This window comes from Trematomus bernacchii, unplaced genomic scaffold (genome assembly GCF_902827165.1).
Source record: "Trematomus bernacchii unplaced genomic scaffold, fTreBer1.1, whole genome shotgun sequence".
In the NCBI taxonomy this organism is placed as follows: domain Eukaryota; kingdom Metazoa; phylum Chordata; class Actinopteri; order Perciformes; family Nototheniidae; genus Trematomus; species Trematomus bernacchii.
Window position 1 is genome coordinate 17,842,289 of NW_022988050.1, and position 23,033 is coordinate 17,865,321.

The following is a 23,033-nucleotide window of genomic DNA, read 5'->3' on the forward strand; positions in this document are numbered from 1 at the left end:
AACATATTTAAGTGTTGAGACATTATAAAAAGGTTGGCACATTTATAAGAATTTATGTTTTTCACTTAAAAGTAACACAGTGTATATAATATCCATATCTAGGGTTGATTGGGGGGAAGATGGGAACCAGGAAGTGAATTTATCCAATGAGCACATGAGAATTTACTCATTATTTACACCATTCTGTCAAAAAGATAATAAACGTACAACTCTGTCTCTGTATTCAGGCTCAGGGCCCCCCTCTACTAGCCCAGGCCCACAGCGGGGCCGCAGGGCTGGGCCTCTACCCCATCCTCTGGCAGTACCCCAACGGAACACCTTCTTCCTACCCCCCAGGGCTCAACCTGCCCCCCACAGCCAAGTGGGTCCACCCTGACAATCCTGTGAATTCGGAAGTGTCTCTCAGGAGGGTAGGTGTACGGATGTTAACTCGTTTCTGTCCGTTTGGAGGACTTGTGCATGCAAACCTGTGGTTTACCCTGGAACAAGGAGAACATTTGAATGGAGAGAGGGAGGGATGGGATGGAGGAAAAAACAGATTGTGGCAGGCGGGCAAATTAATGAGGAAACCCCTGAAACGAAATCAGATGGATGTTGCTGTTGGCATTAAATTGCTTGAAAGCTATATGTGAAAATATTAACTTTTAGTAGTATAGTAGTATTTGACTTATACAGGATCTAGCAAAACTTTGACTTAACTAAAAATAATTTTTTAACCATTGGTAATTATTTTAACATGTTTTATGTGTGTGGAATGTGTGCAGAATACAGCCAGTCCGTGGCTGCACCAGGCTGGGGGGGGGGCTGATGGTCTGGGTCTTCTGAGCCACGTTCCTGTACGGCCTGCCAGTGCCGATCCCCACCGCCCCTCCGTCAAGATGAACACACACGCCAGCCCTCCACTGTCAAAGGCCAGCATGAACGCACATAAAGAGTGAGTAAAAGACCAGTTTTTAACATGTACATCTAAAACTATTTTCACACGTTATTCAGCATTATTAGATAATAGGCTGATAAGAAGATAGTCATTCTCAATCAGAGGGCCACAGGGGACACGCAGCCTTCCTCTGACCTAGAGAGGGTTCAGAGAAGCGCTTGGGAGGAAGCAAGGTGGGGCAAACAATGGCTGCTTTGTGTGTTTGATCAGTATGCCCTTTCCTGCTTAAAGCTAGATGTGTTTCGAGAGAGGGTTCACACAGAGCAGCGCTGAGACTCAGACAGGCAATGCCCGGTCAGGCAGATGAACTGAAGTTACACAAATCCAATATTAACAGTTCAGACAGAATCCATCCATTCAGCAGCTCTCCTTATGTAACCACCGGCCATTGTTTAGACACCAGCGAATACACAAACACACAGCATCACACACCACCCGTCTCTCTCATTAGCCTAGTTATGTCATGTGCATTAAGATCTGCTGCGCAGCCAGTAATACCCTGCTGATGGCCTAAACTAGATGTTACCTAAGAATGTCATGCATTCACAAAAAACACTGGGCTGTCATTTCCTGTCCTGGTTGGTTGAAATCTATAAGGGAACCTTGTGAAACGTGATGACTTGTTAAATGTTTGACTTGTCTGTTTGCAGGGAGATGGATAAGAAAGGCTTTGTGGACCCGATCAGGACGCTGACACTGGCCCAGCTGAAGCAGGAGCAGTCAGACAGGAGTCGCACCCCCACAGGGAAAGAAGTCCACCTGCACCGCCTCTACATGGACCCCCACAGCAAGGCCCGCATGGCAAGTACACAGCTGCACTAGCATCTGACGTAGCAGTGGCCATAGAGTAGTAGTATTACAAACATTTTCAACTGTGTAGAAACCTCATTGTAATTTGAGTAACTGTATATTGTCATATATAAGGCCAAATAACTACTTGATATTTCAAAATAAAAAATAAAATGGATACAAATAATCATACATAAATTAATTTAATGCTATCAAAAAGACTGATACATGTGCGCATGGGGCTGAGACATTTTGTTAACAAAACTGAGAAAAGATGTTCAGCAACGACCTTCTGTTCAAGACAAGACGATTAGGAAACGGAACTGATATCAAACACTGAGAGTCAACATGCAATACTGATGAAGAAAAAAGAAAAGCCTAAAAGGTAAAAAAAATGATCTGTGTGGTGGAAATATGGTTTAAAATAACTCATATATTACCAGATGATTTTTCCTTCTTTTAATAAATAAGAACACTTTTTCCCCTTTTCCACCAAACCGGTTGCAGGGCCGGTTCCGGGCTAGACTCTGATTAAGCTCTGGTTCTTCCTGTTTCCACCGCAGCAGAGCCGGCCCCACTCGGCTGCCCGGCAAGAAGAACCAAGAACCAATACGTAACGCTTACGTCGGAGGGGGGCGAGATTAACCTGAGCAATAACAGTTCCTGGCGAGTACGGCAAATAAAAGGAAACAAGCAGTAGCGCTGAGCAAAGGGACTAGAACGCGACCACACACTTATAAAAAAAACACACTTTATAAAGTCAGGCAACACTAACCACGCTTAGTATGATAATGACAAATACGCCGGTAAAATATGCCTGTAGAAAACGGCTTATGCCCAAAAGGATAGCAAGTAGTCAAGATAGTCAAATTAGCTTCAGTTGCTATGCTAACATCAGCCATTTTATACCAGAGAAACTTTCATAACAGCGTTGTGATGCCAAACAGCGTCAATTCAGACTGACACACATTCACTTAAGGGGAACTGGGGATATGTATCAGCTGCTTGTGTGACAGTCAGACAGTGAATACTTTCCAGCGGCCGCTGCCGTGAGTTAACGGGAGACTAAACTCTGCCGTGAGTTAACGGGAGACTAAACTCTGCCGTGAGTTAACGGGAGACTAAACTCTGCCGTGAGTTAACGGGAGACTAAACTCTGCCGTGAGTTAACGGTAGAATAAACTCCGGTGGACGAGCAGCACTGCAGCGGTCGGTAAATGCAGCTGAACCACATTAATAACAATGAAACACGGCAATCTGGAGAAAGAGTATAACTTTGGAGAAGGCAAGGCAAGGCAAGGCAAGGCAAGTTTATTTATATAGCACCTTTCAACACAAGGCAATTCAAAGTGCTTTACAAAAATGGAAGACATTAAGAAAATGGCATTTAAAATCAGTCATTAAAAAGAAAAGATAATAAAATAAACATTAAAAGAAAAAATACATGGATAAAAGTTACAGTGCAGTTTAAGATGTGAATAGTTCAATTAAAAGCAGCGGCAAAAAGAAAAGTCTTCAGCCTGGATTTAAAAGTAGTCAGAGTTGCAGCGGACCTGCAGGTTTCTGGGAGTTTGTTCCAGATATTTGGAGCATAATAACTGAATGCTGCTTTACCATGTTTAGTTCTGACTCTGGGGACAGAAAGCTGACCAGTCCCTGAAGACCTGAGAGTTCTGGATGGTTCATAATTTAGCAGTAGGTCAGACATGTATTTTGGGCCTAAACCATTCAAAGCTTTATAAACCAGCAACAATATTTTGAAATCTATTTTTTGACACACAGGAAGCCAGTGTAAGGACTTCAGAACAGGAGTGATGTGATCCACTTTCTTAGTGTCAGTGAGGACTCGAGCAGCAGCGTTCTGAATTAGCTGCAGCTTTCTAATAGATTTTTTAGTGAGACCTGTAAAGACACCATTACAGTAGTCGAGTCTACTGAAGATAAAAGCATGGACAAGTTTTTCCAAATCCTGCTGTGACATTAGTCTTTTAATCCTATGTTCTTTAGGTGATAGTAGGCTGATTTAGTAACTGTTTTAATGTGACTGTTGAAACTCAGGTCAGAGTCCATGACTACACCTAGATTTCTGGCTTTATCTGTTGTTTTGAACATTGCAGACTGAAGCTCAGCGCTAACTTTTATACGTTCTGCCTTGGCTCCAAAAACTATTACCTCAGTTTTATCTTTGTTTAATTGGAGAAAGTTCTGACACATCCAGTCATTGATTTGTTCAATGCACTTACTCAGTGTTTGAATTGGAGCATAATCTCCTGGTGAAATTGTTACGTACATTTGTGTGTCATCCGCATAGCTATGGTAACTTATTTTGTTGTTTTTCATTATCTGAGCCAGTGGTAGCATATAGATGTTAAAGAGAAGAGGCCCCAAGATGGAGCCTTGAGGTACCCCACATGTCATATTTGTCAACTCAGATGTGTATTTACCTATAGAAACAAAGTTTTTTCTGTCCTTTAAGTAGGATTCAAACCAATTTAGAACTGTTGCCGAAAGTCCCACCCAGTTTTCTAGTCGGTCTAGTAATATGTTGTGGTCAACAGTGTCAAACGCAGCACTGAGATCTAATAATACTAACACTGAAGTTCTGCCACTGTCTGTGTTTAAGTGGATGTCATTGAAGACCTTTACAAGAGCAGTCTCAGTGCTGTGGTTTGGATGAAAGCCTGACTGGAACACATCCAAAGAGTTATTTAAATGAAAGAAGTTACTCAACTGTTGAAAAACTACTTTTTCAATGATTTTACCTAGAAATGGCAGGTTTGATATGGGCCTGTAATTGTTCATTACTGAAGCATCTAGATTATTCTTTTTTAAGAGCGGTTTAATGACTGCAGTTTTCAGGGCCTGTGGAAAAATACCTGAGTGAAGAGATGTGTTTACTATATGAAGTAGATCTGAGGCCATGCAATGAAAAACATCTTTGAAAAATCCTGTTGGAATAATATCAAGGCAGCAGGAGGAGGATTTCAGAAGTTGAATAATGTCCTCTAGGTTTTTATCATTAATCTGATGGAATTGTGTCATGGTGTTTGAATTGATATTAGGTGGACATAGGGACAACACATTTGCTGTACCTGATGCAGAGGCACTGACTGCTTGTCTAATTTTCTGAATTTTGTCAGTGAAGAAGGAGGCAAAATCATTGCATGCCCTGGTGGATAGAAATTCAGAGGCTACTGACTATGGGGGGTTAGTTAGTCTGTCGACGGTAGCAAACAAGGCACGTGCGTTGTTTTTGTTTTTGGTAATGATGTCAGAGAAGAAAGACTGTCGTGCGTTTTTCAATTCCAAATTATAAAGGCCAAGTCTCTCTTTATAGATTTCAAAGTGAACCTGGAGTGAGAAGTCGTTCTTTAATTTAATTTGGCTGATTAAAAGCAACACAATCATCAACCCGACTCAGCCTCCCATTGTTGTTGTTGTGAGCAGCGTTGGGGAGAAAATCAGCGACGTAAACAGTGATGTCATGACGCAGCACCAGTCGGGCTCTGGGCGGTGGAAACACAACTGGGGCTAAAAACAAGAACCGGTTCGGAACCAGAAAAGCATAAGCACGGAGCTAGAACTGGTTTGGTGGAAAAGGGGCATTTGTTTCCTTCTCTCCTGCCCTGAGGGACAGTGATCTCTGTCTTAGTACGGGAGATGGACACCACTACCTTGTTAATCAAATGACCTGTAGAAGAAGTGCTGCATCTGTCTGTCTGAAAATGAGAAATCAACATTCTATTTTATATTTTCTTCCACAGGATGCGGTTCAGGCAGCAGATCGAGCCAGTAAATACAAAGAGGAGAATCGGCAGATCCTGAAGGAGAGCATCGAGGTGGCTCCCTACACGGCTAAGATCCAGCGCTCAAGTGACCCGGGCATGGACCGGGACCGAGAGAGGAGCAGAGACCCAGCCTTCCCTGTCCGAGTCCCCGCACTCTCCTCCCCAAACCCCAAGGCGGGCCACATCCATCCCCACGTTATCCAATCAGAAAAGAGCAACTACTTCACCACGCTGTCCAACAGTGTAGTGAATGAGCCTCCCAGACTCTACTCCTCCAAGGAGCTCAGCTCTTACTATGAGAACGTTTCTAGCGGAGCTCCAGGAGTCGTGGCCAGCGTTGGAGCCGCCGTGCCCAGCCAGGGAGCTCTGTCCCTGGGCAGCTACAGCTCCAAAGCCTCCCTCTCCAAGCCCCCGCCTCTCATCAAGCACCAGCCAGAGGGGGGGGAGGGTTTAGCGGGGAAGATCAATGAGCAGCTCAGCCAGCAGGTGACTCTGGTGCAACAGCAGCACCAGCATCATGCAGGTTTAGACAGGATGGAGCGCCACAGCCCTGCTATCTCTCCTTCCTCCTCTACATCTTCCTCCTTAGCACCAAACCACCACCATCCTCACCACCACCTTCACCACCACCAACAGCAGCAGCAGCACCAACAGCAGCAGCACCAACAGCAGCAGCACCAACAACAGCAGCAGCAGCAGCACCACCAACAACAGCAGCAGCAGCAGCACCACCAACAGCAGCAGCAGCACCACCTACAACAACAGCAGCAGCAACAGCAGCAGCAACAGCAGCAGCAGCACCACCAACAGCAGCAGCAGCATCACCAACAGCAGCAGCAGCACCAACAGCAGCAGCAGCACCAACAGCAGCAGCAGCAGCAGCAGCAGCACCATCAGCAGCAGCACCAACAGCAGCAGCAGCACCAACAGCAGCAGCAGCAGCTCAGGGCAATGCCATCTCTCCACCGAGCGCCCGTCTTCCACCCGCCCACACAACACGCACTGGAAAGGAAAGAGGCTGCAGAGCGAGAGAGGGAGCGGGAGAAGGAGAGAGAGCGAGAGAGGGACAGAGCCAGTTACGGTGGACGCCTGTCTCCCCCAACACTCACCCCCATTCAGCCGGTAAGCTTAGCGGCAGCTGGCAGCAAGACGTTGGCGGAGCAGCAGAAGCCCCCCACTCTGCTGCCGGAACTCAGGGACACCAAAGGTCACGGAAACGCTGCCGTGGTAACCTCTGTAGCTGCAGCCATCAGCGGGGACGTCATGACTTCCTCTGCAGACGCGTGGAGAGAGAGAGGAGGCTCCTTCTCCGGAGAGAAAGGGATGTCAAGGGGAAAGCCCCAATCTGCAATGGCGTCAGTCATTGTGCGTCCATCCACTTCTATTAAGTACGACATTCCTGTTGGTGCTAACAAATCTGGTGCTATGATCCCTAAGGAGCTCCCCCAGGGGAGGTTCTACTCATCCAAGCTTCAGGGGGAGTGTCTCAGGCGAGGGGAGGGGTTCAGAGACGTTGGCAGGATCATCCAACCCAACTCCAACCTGGACGACATGTGTGTCCAGTATAACAACACTTCTATGCGTAGCATGCATGGAATGATGGGAGCTAGTATGTCTAACTCTGTGTGCAGGACTATTTCTCCAGCCTTTGGCATCCAGAGTATGAGTGGCACCGCCCTCCCTGAGCTGGGCTACTCCTCATCAGCTCACATTTCCTCCCATAAAACTGGCATTGGTGGCTGGGTGCTGAGTCACTCAGGACCAGGAGAGTACCACGAAGTGTTACGCACTACATCTCCAGGGGGCTCTCTGCCGCCCCCTAGTCCAGCAGGGACACCCCAGCCCAGTCCTAGCATCACCCCAACACCTAGCTCTGTTTCTGGCTCAAGTCAGCCGTACTCCCCCTCCTTTGTCCACCTAAAGAAGCACAAAGCTGCCCTGGCTGCAGCCCAATCCAGAACCAACTTCTCCTCTGCTCCCACAGCCATCACAACTGGAAACTGCTTCCTACCTGTGGACTCAGCTGACAAAACTCCTATACAAAACTCCCCCCCACTACCCTCCTCCAGCCAAGCCTCAACATCTTCCGTGGACAGCAGTAGCAACAGCTCGGTGGGCGGTAGCACAACGACAGGCAAGTCCAGCCCCCTGCCCAACGGCCAGAGCTCAGTCTCCTCCAGTGTGCAGCCCAGCAACTACCACAAGCTGAAGAAAGCCTGGCTAACCCGCCACTCAGAGGAGGACAGGAACACAACTGCTAACACAACCCCCCCCAGTGTTAAACCAGAGAAAGTGCCCACCACCACCACCAGCACCAGTAACACCGCAGCCATGTCAGACATGATCAAACCTTGTACCGTCAATCTGAGCGCCTCCACCTCCAGCGAGGTGGAGATGAGCAAAGACAGTGTGATCAAAGCTGAGAGAGAGAGGCAGCAGGAGGAGAAGGTGGGAGGAGCAGAAGGAGGCGGCGGGGAGGAGAGGAAAGTACCTCCCTCTTTAAGGCGAGGGAACAAGCGCACATACGAGTCGGCTTCAGAGAGTGGGGGAGACGACTCCGATGCCAGCGAGAGCAAAATGGAGGGCCGAGCCAAGCGCCAGCCCAAACCCACCTACAAGAAGAAACAGAACGACATGGCGAAGAAGAAAGGAGACAATGAGAAGGAGGAAGACGACTTGAAGCCTAACGGCATCTTCAGATCAGCCCGAGAGAAGACTAAACTCAAGCTGGCCAGCAGCAGTAAGTCTCAGTCTGTCTGTCTTCTCTCAACAGTTTCCCAGGCAACCAGACAGATCACAGACTGGCAGTATCTGTGGTTTTGTTTTTGTTACCAAATGTCATTGAAAGACTTCATCGACAAGTATTCATCTGTTTCAGCCCCAAGCCCCCTGGGGCTTTTTTAGCGCCTGATAAATCCACATTTGGTGCTGTAGTGAGTATTAACAGTAGCAGACGGTACTATCTACAGTGTGGGTGTGTTCATGGTAATGAAGGAAGTGTGTGTGGCTAACTGATGTGGGTTTTTTTAAATACTTTTTAGACATTAATCGTGCTCTTTGGCACAAAGACAGAATGTAGAATAACGTTTGTAGAATATCCACTTTTTATCAACTCATCAACTTTTGCACATATAATACTTATTACACCTACACCTACACGACATGTCAAGATATTTGCCACTTCTTACCCCATAAACTGCTTATTTTTAAGAATTGTTTGAAGTTATATTTATCTATTTAAGTATCCCGGATTATAAAACAAGCTAAAAATATGTATATATATATATGATATGTATCATATATATTTCAATCTTCTCTCTCCATCCTTGCTTCCACAATGGTTGGAAAACCGAGTGACCATATTATGCGGAATAAGAGTTGAAATTGAATTGCTTATCTAGTCATAAAAAAATGTTGGTACTATCAGTGACCTAATAATAGGGTCTCTCTTCTCAGATGGGATCCCCCGCTCCGTCCTGAAGGACTGGAGGAAAGTGAAGAAGCTGAAGCAGACGGGAGAGTCTTTTCTTCAGGACGACTCGTGTGCTGAAATTGGACCCAACCTGCAGAAGTGTCGGGAGTGCAGGGTGATCCGCAGCAAGAAGGGGGAGGAGCCCGCACATTCCCCCGTCTTCTGCCGCTTCTACTATTTCAGACGGTAAAACTTGCAAACCTAACTTTGACAACATTTACACCCATCAAGTATACATATATTCATCCTAGTGATCCTGTGGGACCCTAAAACTCTATGCAGTTGTAATAGCCCCCCCCCTAAACTCCTCCTCAGACCCCTCTGTTGATGCTATGCTCTCTTCCTGATCTTCAGGGAGAAACAACTGCTCCATGATGCGTTGTAGCTTTAAGCTGGCTCTCTCTAAAGAGAAGAGGGGAAGCAAGGACTTTTCTCATCCAAAATAGAAACACATAGAATATGAATGTTAGGGCTGGTACAGTTTGTACTGCCTCTGTCTGTGTGTCTCTCTTTCACACACACACTAGAGTTGGATAAGCAGCAGCTGCAGTGTAGGGTCAGACAAGGTAAATCTGCCAAAGAGGATTTTCTCTTCTATAATCTTTTCCTTACTGCAGAACTGCTGCTGCTGAAATGTCTATGTCTCCCCCGCCTCCCCTCCTTGCATCTCCTCTTCCTCTTCATTCTCTCACCTTATCTCCCCTCCTCTCCCTGTCTCTCTCTCTCTCTCTCTGGCCCAGCAGAACATTCACCTGAGCTGCCCGGGTTGTTTAAGGACAGAGTTGAACACAAAGGGTTTACAGAGAGAGGGCTCATCTACAAAACCCTCCTCTCATTCTGTTACTCAATGCCAGGAATTCATTGCATATGAATTCTACACATGAGTGTTTTGTACTGATGAGGATGTATTAATATCAATTCACCTCAGGGGTACTTTAGATATTATAAAAAGCTTGGAAATAAAGAGGCCCATCAGGATAAAGAGGATGCTTGTTTTCATATAAAACACTTGCAGCTGCTTTCTTCACTGCATGATTTCAATATGCAGCAGCAGTAAGGATGGTCTCTTTGTGACTTCCTATAACTGCCATATTTTAAAAGGGAAAGCTTGATGCTGATGTGTGCTGTTGTACTGTCCCTGCAAATACCATGGTACAGGGATTTGTGTTGTTGTTGCTGTTCATCAATTACTGTCAGATACAGCATATTGATCATCTGTACCACACAATAATACATAATTCAACAGCTACATCAGCATTTGTCCGGATTTGACTTGTGGCGTCTCTAAATCTCCTTTCTCACAGTGGAGTAATCACTATGCCTTTTCTATTTTTAGTGATGAAAAAAGTGATTTTAATAAGCTGTGTGGCACTATTAGCTTTATAATATATATTATAATATAATGTATCTGCACTCTGAGGGCTTTAAAGTGGAACTGCGATTTAAACAGAAGGCAAATATGATATTTCAGTGGGCCATCTTTCAGTTTTCAGTGTTTTTTAATCATGCTGTGTGAGCCTATGAGAATATTTGTGATATCTAAGTCTCCCCAGTGTTCATGAAGGATGCTCATCATCTTTTCTCTATTTTCGTTCTTTGCTGGACACACTGTGTGATGGTATCCTGTTTCATCCCCTCCAGGCTGTCCTTCAGTAAAAATGGAGTCCTCCGGATGGATGGCTTCTCCAACCCGGAGCAGTTTGATGACGAGGCCCTGTCCCTGTGGGTCCCCGGGCTGGAGGACACCCAACTGGACCAAAACACAGCCAAGTACATCCTCAGCTTCATAGGAGACAAGTTCTGTCAGATGGTTGTGACCGAGAACACAGCAGCCACCTGGGTCAAGAAAGATGGTGAGTTTCTTCAAAAATGGCTGACATTTGAAATAAATAACCATAACTTTGTTTTTAAACTTTTAATATTCTATGTGTGTTTCAGCCAAGGTGGTGTGGAAGCGAGCTGTGAGGGGGGTGAGGGAGATGTGCGACGCCTGCGAGGCAACGCTCTTCAACATCCACTGGGTCTGTCAGAAGTGTGGCTTCGTTGTCTGCTTGGACTGTTACAAGGCCAAGGAGAGGAGGAGCTCCAAAGGTCAGTTGTGTGTTTGTTTGGACAGGCAGGATATACAGGCAGAGTTGCATGCACTCATATCACAGAGAGAGAGGGGTGAGGATGAAACTGATTCAAAGGTCACACGGCACAGCTATATGTCAAGGTGTACTTCTTTCGGTTTCTTTTTGTACATGTTTGTTTAAGGTTTCATGATTTTTGCTCTTGGCAGCCAAGGTGGCATCAGACGCCTGAATACTTTTATAAAAAATATAAAATAATATAATCAGAGGCTCTTTCACTAAAATGATTGGGGGATTTTCTTAATTGTTTACATAGTCTGGTTTATGTCAATGACTACAACAACATTGGCCATGCATCATGCATCATGCAGCAGCAATGACTAAGGCTGCCTTTACACGGGAACGTTTGCGTTTACGCACCGTATGCGTTTTCAAAAAAGTCTTCCGTTCACACGCATTCGATTCATTTAACGTGTCTGTTCCATAGACTGTATATATATATATATATATATATGTCTGTTCACACGAGACCGCTCGACCGGCTGGAAACTCTGTAGTACATATGCCAGGCCTGTAAGTGGCGCTGCTGCCGCCACAAAATACACCAAAAGCAGCGAAGAAGACCCCGGAGCATGGTTGCCATGGTTGCCCTTCTGTTTATGCCCCGCGGGATTTAGTAACATGTAGTAGTTCATGTAATTCTCCATGTCCACTTGTTGCTGATGGTTGTGGTAGAGGAGCTGTAGATGTTGTACTAACATCTGTAGCATGGTCAGTAGCTACTGACAGTAGCTACTGACCATGCTACAGCAGTGAGCAGCAGAGGTGGGGAGAGGCGGGGCTATGGCTTCATCTATCGGGAAATGATCGTATAGAGGCGATCACACGGAGCCGTTTGACCCCCCAGAGCGCTCGGTTTGCAGATCTATCCACCTTGGGACCCGTTATCGTTTGCGGGGTCCGTTTCTATCGTTTTGTTACGGCCTCGTGTAAATGAAAGGGCTATACACAAGAGAAACTATGCGGATACAACCCGTTTCGTTCCCGTGTAAATGGGGTATAAAGTACGAGAAATGAACCTATCTCACACCAAGAACAGAGGCACTAACATCTACCTAGGTCCGAATAGTGGTGTGCCGGGAATAACTCTGCGAAGAGTTATCTTTAGTTGAAGATTTTACATTTTATTGCCAGCAACATTCAACAACATTTTACATTAGATTGTGCCAACAATATGAAAATAAATGAAAATAGAAGAGTTAGATTTAGTTGAACATTTTACAATTTTATTCAGAATCAGAATCAGAATACCTTTATTAGTCCCACAGAGGGGACATTTACATTGCTACAGCAGAAAAGAGCCAAAGACAGCTTAATGTTACCTATTGCCAGCAATATTCAACAACATTTACATGAGATTGTAAATGTTGGCACACAACAATATGAAAATAAATGAAAATAAAAAATAGAGCTCTTTAACTTACAAATAAAAGAGTCCTTTCCCTTTGAATAAGATAATTCAAATCCCTTTCGATCAGTTCAGTTCTGTGTGTGTGTACTGCTATGGCTCCTTCTACCTGGGTAGAGCTAATAGTGTACTGGTCATTATCTGAAATCAGTGTGAGTGAATTCAGCAGGATTCCTTCAAATCCAACGTCCTCTATAGGCAGGTCCAACGGTAGGCCACACCCGCTTCCAACAACCGCTAACAGACTCACTGGGCTTGGCTCGCCATCAATCCCAAGTCAGATTGGATCTGGCTTGCTGACATAAGAAAAAAAACAACCTGCACGAATAGTGCAGAATAGTAAATCACTCTTATCTTTCTGTTCTATCATAACTCTTATAAACATCTTTAGTTAGCATGTTTCACAATTTAAACAGTAACTTAAAGCATATTTCATTTACAATTAAATTATTTACTTTCATCACCAATGTGTATTTCAACTAGTGATAAATAATTTATATTTTTAAACATCACATCTTACATTTGAGTATAAATAACAAAGTATACACTATAGTGTTTTTAACTACCATTTGTTATGATTTTAACCACTTTTTAACAGTTATTCTTAACCATGAACAGACATTTTAGTCAGCATGTAGCTGCACTACAGCTAATGAAATGAATTAACCAACTAATTGCTATCACTCAGAGCTAACCTGTACTGGAGAGAGTATGTGTAAAAAAGCAGGATAGAAAAAGGTACTCACCCACCTTGTGGTAAACCCGCAAGAGAAAAGGCATTTGAGCTCTAACCTGTTTCAGAAATAATCCTTGATGTGGTTTTGATATGGCGTTTCTTCACCGCAGCATTTAGCGGAGTATCTCGGTAGAATTCTGAGCAGGCATAAGCTCCGCCCCCCCCCCCCCCCCCCCCCTAACTAATATAGTTTGAGTACATATAACCACTCTTTTAATGCTATTATGTACACTATACTAAAAGCTGCTCGACTGTCGTCTCTGCGTCTTCAGGGTGTTCACAGGGAAAGAGAGAGAGCCACTCATCACCCTGTACATTCTAGAGCGCTCCGTGCAGAAACATGTATTCATACATCTAAATGACATAAAGGGGTCTAGTAGCCCTATATTTCATATGGGTTACAAACAGCATTAACATCATATGCCTCGTTGGTTTGCTGTGTTGTAATGTGTGTGATGTTAGTACATCTACTGACAGGTGTCTTTCTTTCTGTGTTTAGACAAAGAACTGTACGGCTGGCTCAAGTGTGTGAAAGGTCAACCCCACGATCACAAACACCTGATGCCGACACAGATCATCCCCGGCACAGGTACAGCACACACTCTCATCTCTGTGTCTCTCTTTGTGTCTCTGCTGCTTGCTTTGCCCTTCCTGGATGGCAGTGTGTGGCTGATGGGTTAAAGAATCATATTCTGACCAAAGCAGTCAATAACAAAAAAACATGTTTTTTCATCTTCATAGTTTTTTTCCTGAAATGTTATGTTTCTGATATTTCAGTGCTGGCAGATTTGGTGTCTTCCATGCACTCTCTGAGAGAAAAACACAACATCAAGTCCCACTGTCCCTGCAGCACCAAGCAGAACCTGCTCACCAAACTGCCAGCCACTAACGGAGTCTCACAGGTACTACTGACGTATTTGTATAGTCACCTTATTTGTTGTCTGGAATTGTTCAGTATAGACACTAAACGTGTTCATTTCGAGAGTGAAACAAGGGTCACCAAAAAGTAGAAAAAAGTTTTTGCTTAAAACTAAAAGGAAAAGTAAAAGGTTAAAGGAAATATTTGAACAGTGGGACAACTCCAACCAAGTAATGTTATTGTGTTTTTTTTAATATGCCTCATGAATGCCTGTGTCATCTTATTATAAGTCCCATCACTGTTGCCCCCAGCTGGTATGCAGATGCTTTACAGATGTAACACACAGCAGATTCTGTTCTGTAGAGTCTCGCTGTTATTAATGCCTTTTAGTTCTATTCTATTCATTATTAATGTGCCATCATTTATTCTGGAGGGGAAATGAAACCAATAAACAAGGCAAAATAGAGAGGGTATATTTCAAGTTTGTTATGCAAGTTATTGGGCTTTTTTATCAACTAAGATTTGTATCAAATGTTTTCAGCTTTAATTGACTGAATTTATTTGAACATTGGGCTGATTAACACATCAATACTGTGTAAGATATTTCTACATATTTACGAAGTACAATATAAGACAAGCAGAATTTGCTGTGGGACCAATTACAAATGGTTTGGACCCCCCTGGTTTAGGGTAACTTTTGACCCTCTCTTTTTAACCCTGTTCTTTTACAAATAATCTATATCTAATTGGTGTAACACCCCGAGGCCGCCAGTCTCATGTTGACCTTTAACCCCCCCCCCCCACTCCTGTGGCAGGTTCTGCAGAACGTCCTGAACCACAGTAACAAACTCTCTGTGCTCAAGACTGAGCTGGGCTCTCAGCAGAACTCCGACCAAGGAGGGACGAAGGTGGAGACTAACGGAGGGGGGGGGGGAAGCAGTCCAAACAGCGATGCAGGAAGTGCTCCTGTCACCCCGCCCGAGTCCCAGTCCCCTCTGCACTTCCTGGCTGATCTGGCCGAGCAGAAGTCCAGGGAGGAGAAGAAAGGTGAGGGGGGGAGGCTCATGGGACAGAGAGATATTACATTGTGTTATGATTTGAAGTTATAGTCAGCAGGCTTGGGTAGTAACGGATTACATGTTGCAAGATGACATTATTAGGATACAAAAAAAGGTAACTGTATTCTATTACAATTACTTAAAAAGAAAAAGAAAAAGTTATGAGATTGCTGTTACATTTAAAAACAATTTTGAGATTACTAGCAGGATTTAAGTGCTACAATACATTTTGAAATAAAAATCGATATATTATAGGTAGACGTACTGAATACATTTTCTTTACAGTTTTTATTTAGGCTACTTTAATTCTTCTTTATTTTAAATACATTTCTTTTTTAATGCAGTAGGTGGATTAACAAACAAAAATACAGTTTGCTTTTGATCAATGTATTCATTTCAAACAGCATTTGTAAACTATTACTGTAATTTTTAAATACAATATCTTGGTTTCTTCTTTTCTAAGGTAAAATAAAAAGACATTTTATTGTTGTTTATTTTCTCTTTCTTACATTGTAGGTAATGCAAAAGAAACGGAAGGTTACATTTATATGTAATATATGTATATATATGCTTTTATATTTTGATACTCAGATTAGGTTACATTTTTGACATGTAACTAGTTATTGTAACAGATTATATTTTTAAAGTAACCCTCTCCACCCTGGTAGTCAGTACAGTTGTTTTGAAACTTTGAATATTTGACCTCCATATGGTATGTTGTTAGTCATCTCTTCCCCTCTTGCTCTAACAGAAAACAAGTCTGTGGTGCTGGGTAAATCAGTGAAGGAGGACAAGGTGGGGGACAGCCTGGAGGTGCTGCAGCAGTGTAAGACCACCTCCCTGGTGGCCAACAGTACGGAGCAGGGCTCCACCCTCAGAGACCTGCTCACCACCACAGCAGGGAAGCTGAAGATGGGCTCCACAGACGCTGGGATCGCCTTCGCACCAGTCTACTGCAACGCTGCACAGGTACACATCCATATGTTCAAGGATTTAACATTAGTCATTTGGAAATTGTTGAGGAAAATATTTACTTAGGCCAAGACCTTTCACCTAGTTTATCACTTTCTTCTCCCCCTAACTCCCGCTCAGAGCACAGGCATGCGACTTCAGGGTGCTGCTCACTCTTTGAGAAAGTCGTTTTGTCTCTTTATTGTTGCCTGTTGGCATCAGTCGATACAGGGTGTTTTGCTGGCTCGAGGGACATCTGGTAGTCCATCTTATTGGATATGTGTCTCCCCTTTGGCATATTTTCTTAGCTAGGAACAGGAGTCATAGTGCTTGGCCTGTTATGTCTCGTCATGCAGAATCTTGATAATTGTCTTAGTACTAGCTACATACTTGTGACGGGGTGAGAGAGCTTCAACTAGTTGGGAAGGAACTGTATCACTTTGTCCGTTTTTCGGCTGTAACTTCCACTAAATCTTCAGTGACTGACATCAGTTTGAGCTCCGCTGTGATCTCCTTGTGTTCAGAGTCGTTGCTCCTGAAGTTTCCTTTACATTTACAAAATATAATACCTGCCTAATTTTGCCAATACACAGTTTTAAAAACGAAATATTGTTTTCCTTCTTTCTTCCCATCTCTCTGTAGCATGGAAAAGGTGGGAGGACCATGCCTAACATCCTTGATGAAATCATTGCTTCAGTGGTTGAAAATAAAATCCCGGCCAACCGCCAGAACATCGCCAGCAAACTGTCAAGCATCAAGCATGAGCCTGTCACCCCTAGCAACAACAACAACAACCCCACCCCTGCTATCACTGAGGATGTTAAACCAGATAGGAAGAAGACAGCTGTTCCTGCGGCGGTGCCAGAAGAATCAACCAATCAGTATCCAGATATTCCTCACTGCTGGTTAAACAACAGGCGGCTGCTGTGGCTCAAAGATCACCGCAACCACAACAACTGGAAGCTGTTCAGAGAGTGCTGGAGACAAGGACAGGTACACACCAGTCCTCACAGCAGCATATTAGTCACAGTAATAGAGAAGTCATAGCAGCAGTTAATGAGTTCCTCCGTGATAACAACATGTTCTGTGTCTGCAGCCTGTCCTGGTGTCAGGGATCCACAAGCGACTGAACAGCGCCCTGTGGAAAGCCGACTCCTTCAACCAGGAGTTTGCTGACCATCAGGGAGACCTGCTCAACTGTAAGGACCAGGTGGTGTCCAACTCTGGGATCAAGGAGTTCTGGGATGGATTCGAGGACATCACCAGTGAGTTTATCCACTTGGTTTAGCTGTTTGATCAAATACAGTAGCACCATGGCAAAGGTGATAAACTCAAATCTGTTCAGTCTAAATGAAGTCTACTTACCCTTTCAGAGCGGCCCAAGTCAAAGGACGGAGAGCCCATGGTGTACAGGCTGAAGGACTGGCCCTCTGGAGAGGAGTTCATGGCCCTCATGCCCTCCAGGTACACACACCCTTTTTACCTCTGTTACCTCTGTGCTGTCGGATGTCCTAATCTCTCATTTTTCAGCAAATGTCTTTAGTTCAGATGCAAAATAAATTGTGAGTGCATCTAAAGGAGATGATGTTGTTGCAGATATGATGACCTGATGAAGAATCTGCCTCTGCCGGAGTACTCTGATCCAGAGGGCAACCTGAACCTGGCCTCCCACCTGCCCTCTTTCTTTGTCCGGCCCGATCTGGGGCCCAGGCTCTGCTGTGCCTACGGTACGAAGGATTTACCTACAGCAATGAGTGCAGAGATTTGAAATGAGTGGTTAACTAATTTGAAGGTGGAGTTGACATGATGGATACACCTTCATCTGACAAACACGAAGAGACATATGAACTGTGGTATAATTGGTCCCCTAATTACATGTGTGTATCTGAGAAAGATGTTGTGGTTGTCTGCAGACTAACGTTATTTTCTTCTATTTCATTATGTACACACTTTAAATATAGTAGTCTCATGCTTCCCTCCATATATTTCCATTTAAAGTGTTCTCCAGACTCTCTGTGTTCTTCTTCTGAAGCTGTTTGTCTCTCTGCAGGCGTAGCTGCGTCTCAGGACCAGGACTTTGGGACCGCTAACCTCCATGTGGAAGTCTCAGATGTGGTCTCAGTTCTGGTCTACGTGGGAGTCGCTAAAGGCAACGGAGTCCTGTCAAAAACTGGTAGGCTTTACTACAGTCAGCTACATGATGACCCTAAAGACTGGCTGACTAACATGAACTATTCTCAATAACTGTGGACAGGAGGGACAGGATAAATAGCTAAATATGAAAAAGATGTCAGAGCTCATGACTAGACATAAACACTATAATGTTAATGATGACTGTGTCAAGCTGCTGCTTCAGGTGTGTAAGGGCTGTGTCACAGAGGGACAGAAAACAACAGTTTCTTCCCAACTTTTGCTAATTGAAAAAATACAAAAGTGATCACTTAAAAAACACATCTGCAACCACAGTGTCCCCTAATGGAAGATCGATGAGAAGTTGAAACACAAAAACACAGTTAATGTATAACAACATTTTTTGAATCTATCAAGAGAAATTTCAAGGAATCTAGTATCTATTTTCTAAGTATCATATCTTTGTTAACTGAACAGTTCGGGATGTTTGACAGGTTTGAGTGTTGGATGGAGGGGTTTTAACTGATTAAAAGACTAAATATTTACATTTCATTCAATGAATTGGAAAAAAAAAAGATACATTTCCTAATTAATAAATGAAAATAAGAATTGAATGAATCCTTAGAAAAACATGTGTGTGTGTGTGTGTGTGTGTGTGTGTGTGTGTGTGTGTGTGTGTGTAGGAGTGTTGAAGCGTCTGGAGGAGGAGGATCTGGATGAAGGGGTGCGCAGGAGGCTCAAAGACTCCAGTGAGACCCCGGGGGCTCTGTGGCATATCTACCTCAACAATGACATGGAAAAAGTGCGGGAGTTCCTGCGCAAGGTCAGCCCTCTGATGAACTCTCTGAATAACTACACTCACCAGTTCACATAGTTCACTACGTAGTGAACTGACGTACTAATACTGAGCTCACTAACACCTCTGTCCCCCCCCCCCCCCCCCTCTGTAGGAGCAGAGCCTGGACGGGGCCCCTGAGCAGGACCCCATCAGAGAGCAGGGCCTGTACCTGAGCAGGAAGCACAGGCAGCGGCTGCTGGAGGAGCAGGGGGTGCAGGGCTGGACCGTGGTGCAGTTCCTGGGAGACTCTGTACTCATACCAGCAGGGGCCATGCACCAGGTACACACACACACACACACACACACACACACACACACACACTAGTTTGAATGACTTTGTATACTGCAGGGTAGCTTGTGAATTTACTCCAGGTGGAACTAAAGTCTGATTTAACACTTGATTATATTTCACATCATTCATCCACATCTGTAAAGTAACTAAAGGTATTAAATACATGTAGGGGTGTAAAAGTACATACTTTACCTCTGAATGGTAGTGGGGAATTGAAATGCTGAAGTACAAGTCTCTCAAAAATGTACTTAAGTGACTTTTTACCACTGCTTGTAACTGTATTATAAACTATAACAGGTGACTCAAATGAAGTAAACAAACATCAACTAAACAATTGATCATGTTGTTTTGAAGATAGATTATATAGAACTAATATGTTGATGTTTTAATAATTGTATTGGTTATTCAGAAGGTTTAAACATTTGATTCCCATCATCTTATATTGTAATAGTTTGTGATTAGGCACATATTAACTGTAGTTTTCTTTAGTGTACACATTCCTTATATATTTTCACATATAACTTATTTCAATGACAAAGTGAGTGGGGATTGATTATCGTGTGTGTGCCCCCCCCCTCAGGTGCAGAACCTCCACAGCTGTGTGCAGGTCATCAATGACTTTGTGTCCCCCGAGCACGTGGCCAACTCCTTCCACCTGAGCCAGGAGCTGCGGCCCAACAACGAGGAGGTCAACTACGAGGACAAGCTGCAGGTGACGTTGCTTTTTGTTTCTGGTGTGAACATAGCATCAGTCCCCTCTATGAGCAGGGTTCTGTTACTCCAGTCACCCTGATGGTTCACTCTTCTTTCATGTTCAAATGATGCAGCCCTCCTCTCCTGAGAGTTTCCAATCAATCATTTATTTTTAAATATATATTTTCTCCAGATCTTTACCTGAACAAAGCTCTATCTCACAGTGTACAGGGTCAGAGTACTGTCTGTATTTATAAGTTTACAAAACGTTGGGATTTTTCTTTCCATTCAAAGCTTCTATCGAGGCTTTCTTCATCTTTTATTTTACCAACATCTTTTTGAGCGCACTTAAAGGCCTACAAATATGGATTGCAGCATTATTTTGGGTCGTTTTTAAATACATTTTGTCTTTACTATAATTATGAATAATGTCTGGATCACATGGGTCTGAAATAATGATTCCAGCTACCACTGGAATCTAATTCTGCAAATATGATGAAGCTGTAGAAACTAGGCTCTAAAGGCAACCAATGAACATGCAAACAACAATACTGTGTTTCAATGTACATGCTGTCACATGAAGCCTCTTCCTCCTCCTCCTCCTCCTCCTCAGGTGAAGAACATCCTGTTCCACTGTGTGAAGGAGGCGGTGAGCTCCCTGAAGAGGAGCAGCTCTGAGGAAGACGAGGAGGAGCAGAACTCATGACCCCCCCTCCACCTCGCCCCCGCCCTGCAGAGAGGGAGACGCCTCCAATCAGCACCTCCTCTCCTCCCCCCCCTCCTCAGGTGGAGGTGATGGGGTAAGAGCTGGTCATGTGACCCGGGAACCTCAGGGTGTGAGTAGACCACGCCCCCCCCCCACCCCCCATCACCACCAAACCTTCAGTGCCAAGAGGAGACAAACACTAGGCGGCTGCACCGACAGGGATTACACCCCCCCACTCAAACCCAACTCTGTGACTGGTGTGTTACCATGGAAACTCAGACTGTCCTGTGAGCTGACAGCATGATGGAGACTCTGCCCCCCCCCCTGCAGGAGGTGTAGTCCCTGTCTGTAGCAGCAGCCCCCACAGCATCACCAGCAGCAGCAGCAGCATCATCTCTGCTGTTCAAATCAAAAAAATATTGAGGGTAAAAAATGCAAAAAGAGAAACAAGAAGTTTCCGTCAGCGCTCGCTGCCCCCCCCCCCTCTGTGTCGTCTGTCTGTACTCTGTCCGTTCTGTTCTTCTTTTCTAGTTCTATCTGTCTGTTGCCGTTTGTTCTACATTTTCTTTTTAATACGAACATTGTTTTATTTCCTCTGTGAAGATATATATTTATTTTATAGCTGTATGATATGCGATGTTATTGAGACAAAAAAAGCATTAATGTAAATGTGAGTTGTACAGTTTATTTTCTTTCTTTTAGTATGTGGTTTTCAGTTGTAATACGGCTCTACTGTGATGGAGGACACACTCACACACTCACACACTCACACACAGACGCACACATACTCACTCACACACACACCAGCTATTGCCTGTAACTTTGGGAAATGTTGATGCTCTACAGTCCTCATGCCATAAATACATTTTTGAAAATGAACTGCCAAACTATTGTAAAGACTGTAAAGTTGTATTATGTAAAAAAGAACAAAATGGCTTATACACTTCAGCATTTTATGAAAAAAAAGTATTTGCTGTAAAATTAAGACATTTACAGAAAATATATAATTTATTTAAGAAAATAATGAATTGTCTTGTTTTTTTGTTTAGTTAAATTTACTATGGTGAACTTTTGAAGTTAAAAGATAAAATAATGAAATGTTTACTATAATGTGTAAATATATACATATATACATTCACTGAGGTATTTTTTTAAAACATGGCTTGCTTCAATTTCAAATTTTAAAGTGCAAGTGTTACATGCTTTGTACATTGAAGTTCAAAGGGTTTTACATTTTCCATTAAAATGGATTTATCAAACGTGTGTGTTGTGTGTTCATACCGGGCTCAGCGGGATGCAAAGCCTGTGTTGTTTCATTTAATATGGCTGAAAATGACTAACAGTTAACTACCCAGAATGTTTTAAGCTCTCAGGCTCATGGAAGAGTCCTCAAATCACAACCACAGGCCGAGAAATCCACACATATTTTATTATTTTTGAGTTATTTTTGAGTTATATACTGTGTTTCCCAAGCCACCATTTTTATAATGAACAAAATTGTGCACATCATCAAAATCACATTTAAAGAAAGGAATGAATGTATATTACATTTAATAAACGATTGAACTTAAGAGTTTGCATTTTGCGCCAGAGTTATTTCAGCACCAGGAAGCAGTAATGTCCTCGTGGCTGACACCACCAGGGAATCAGTAACATGAACATATTAATACTAATATATAGGGAATGCCCAGTCTAAAACTTCAGTTTGTGTCATTGCACTGTGGGATCCTCACCACTAGGTGGTGCTGCTATTCCACGTTAGTTGTATTTTCCATAAAGATGTCCCCTTCCTCCACCAGCCTCCACCCTGCTGACAGGAGAAAATAACTGAAACTTTACAAATCAAATCACACAGGTCATGTTTGGTGACAGCCAGTGACACCAGTCCAGTCAAAGAGTCTCCTACTGTGTCCATGGTATCTCCTAAATCCAGATTACACATGTCCTTTCTGCCACTAGGGGTCACCCAATCAAATAATCACAAAAAACGTAGATTGGTGAAGAAGCGTGGGATTATGGGAGTTGTTGTCATTGCGGTGAGCCTCTGAGTCTCCTAATTAGGACTCTTTCAGTTCTCAGTTGTATTCATTCAGAAGGTTTTAACAGGAAGCAGAATATCCTCAGAGTTCTGCTCCTCTCCAAACAAACAGACTCACTGTTTAACACGGTAGAAACACTGATAAAACAGAGTCATGTTAACACTCAGAGTGCTAGCTGCAGCTAACGTTAGTTTAGCTTGTTTGA

General features: G+C 43.7%; 1 protein-coding gene across 1 annotated transcript in view; it reads left to right on the forward strand.

The window, feature by feature from the left end:
- jmjd1cb (jumonji domain containing 1Cb) overlaps positions 1 to 22,048 on the forward strand; it is a 123,550-nt gene extending 101,502 nt beyond the window's left edge. The window contains exons 12-32 of the mRNA XM_034119169.1: positions 228 to 410; positions 765 to 934; positions 1,588 to 1,738; positions 5,491 to 6,141; positions 6,412 to 8,254; positions 8,971 to 9,172; positions 10,628 to 10,839; positions 10,925 to 11,077; positions 13,762 to 13,851; positions 14,040 to 14,164; positions 14,937 to 15,168; positions 15,931 to 16,148; positions 16,773 to 17,123; positions 17,227 to 17,395; positions 17,504 to 17,594; positions 17,727 to 17,857; positions 18,181 to 18,303; positions 18,944 to 19,083; positions 19,211 to 19,378; positions 19,971 to 20,102; positions 20,697 to 22,048. Coding sequence (XP_033975060.1) covers positions 228 to 410; positions 765 to 934; positions 1,588 to 1,738; positions 5,491 to 6,141; positions 6,412 to 8,254; positions 8,971 to 9,172; positions 10,628 to 10,839; positions 10,925 to 11,077; positions 13,762 to 13,851; positions 14,040 to 14,164; positions 14,937 to 15,168; positions 15,931 to 16,148; positions 16,773 to 17,123; positions 17,227 to 17,395; positions 17,504 to 17,594; positions 17,727 to 17,857; positions 18,181 to 18,303; positions 18,944 to 19,083; positions 19,211 to 19,378; positions 19,971 to 20,102; positions 20,697 to 20,789 — 5,628 coding nt within the window. The 3' untranslated portion in view covers positions 20,790 to 22,048. The remainder of the gene's footprint in view (positions 1 to 227; positions 411 to 764; positions 935 to 1,587; positions 1,739 to 5,490; positions 6,142 to 6,411; positions 8,255 to 8,970; positions 9,173 to 10,627; positions 10,840 to 10,924; positions 11,078 to 13,761; positions 13,852 to 14,039; positions 14,165 to 14,936; positions 15,169 to 15,930; positions 16,149 to 16,772; positions 17,124 to 17,226; positions 17,396 to 17,503; positions 17,595 to 17,726; positions 17,858 to 18,180; positions 18,304 to 18,943; positions 19,084 to 19,210; positions 19,379 to 19,970; positions 20,103 to 20,696) is intronic.
- The last annotated feature ends 985 nt before the right edge of the window (positions 22,049 to 23,033 follow it).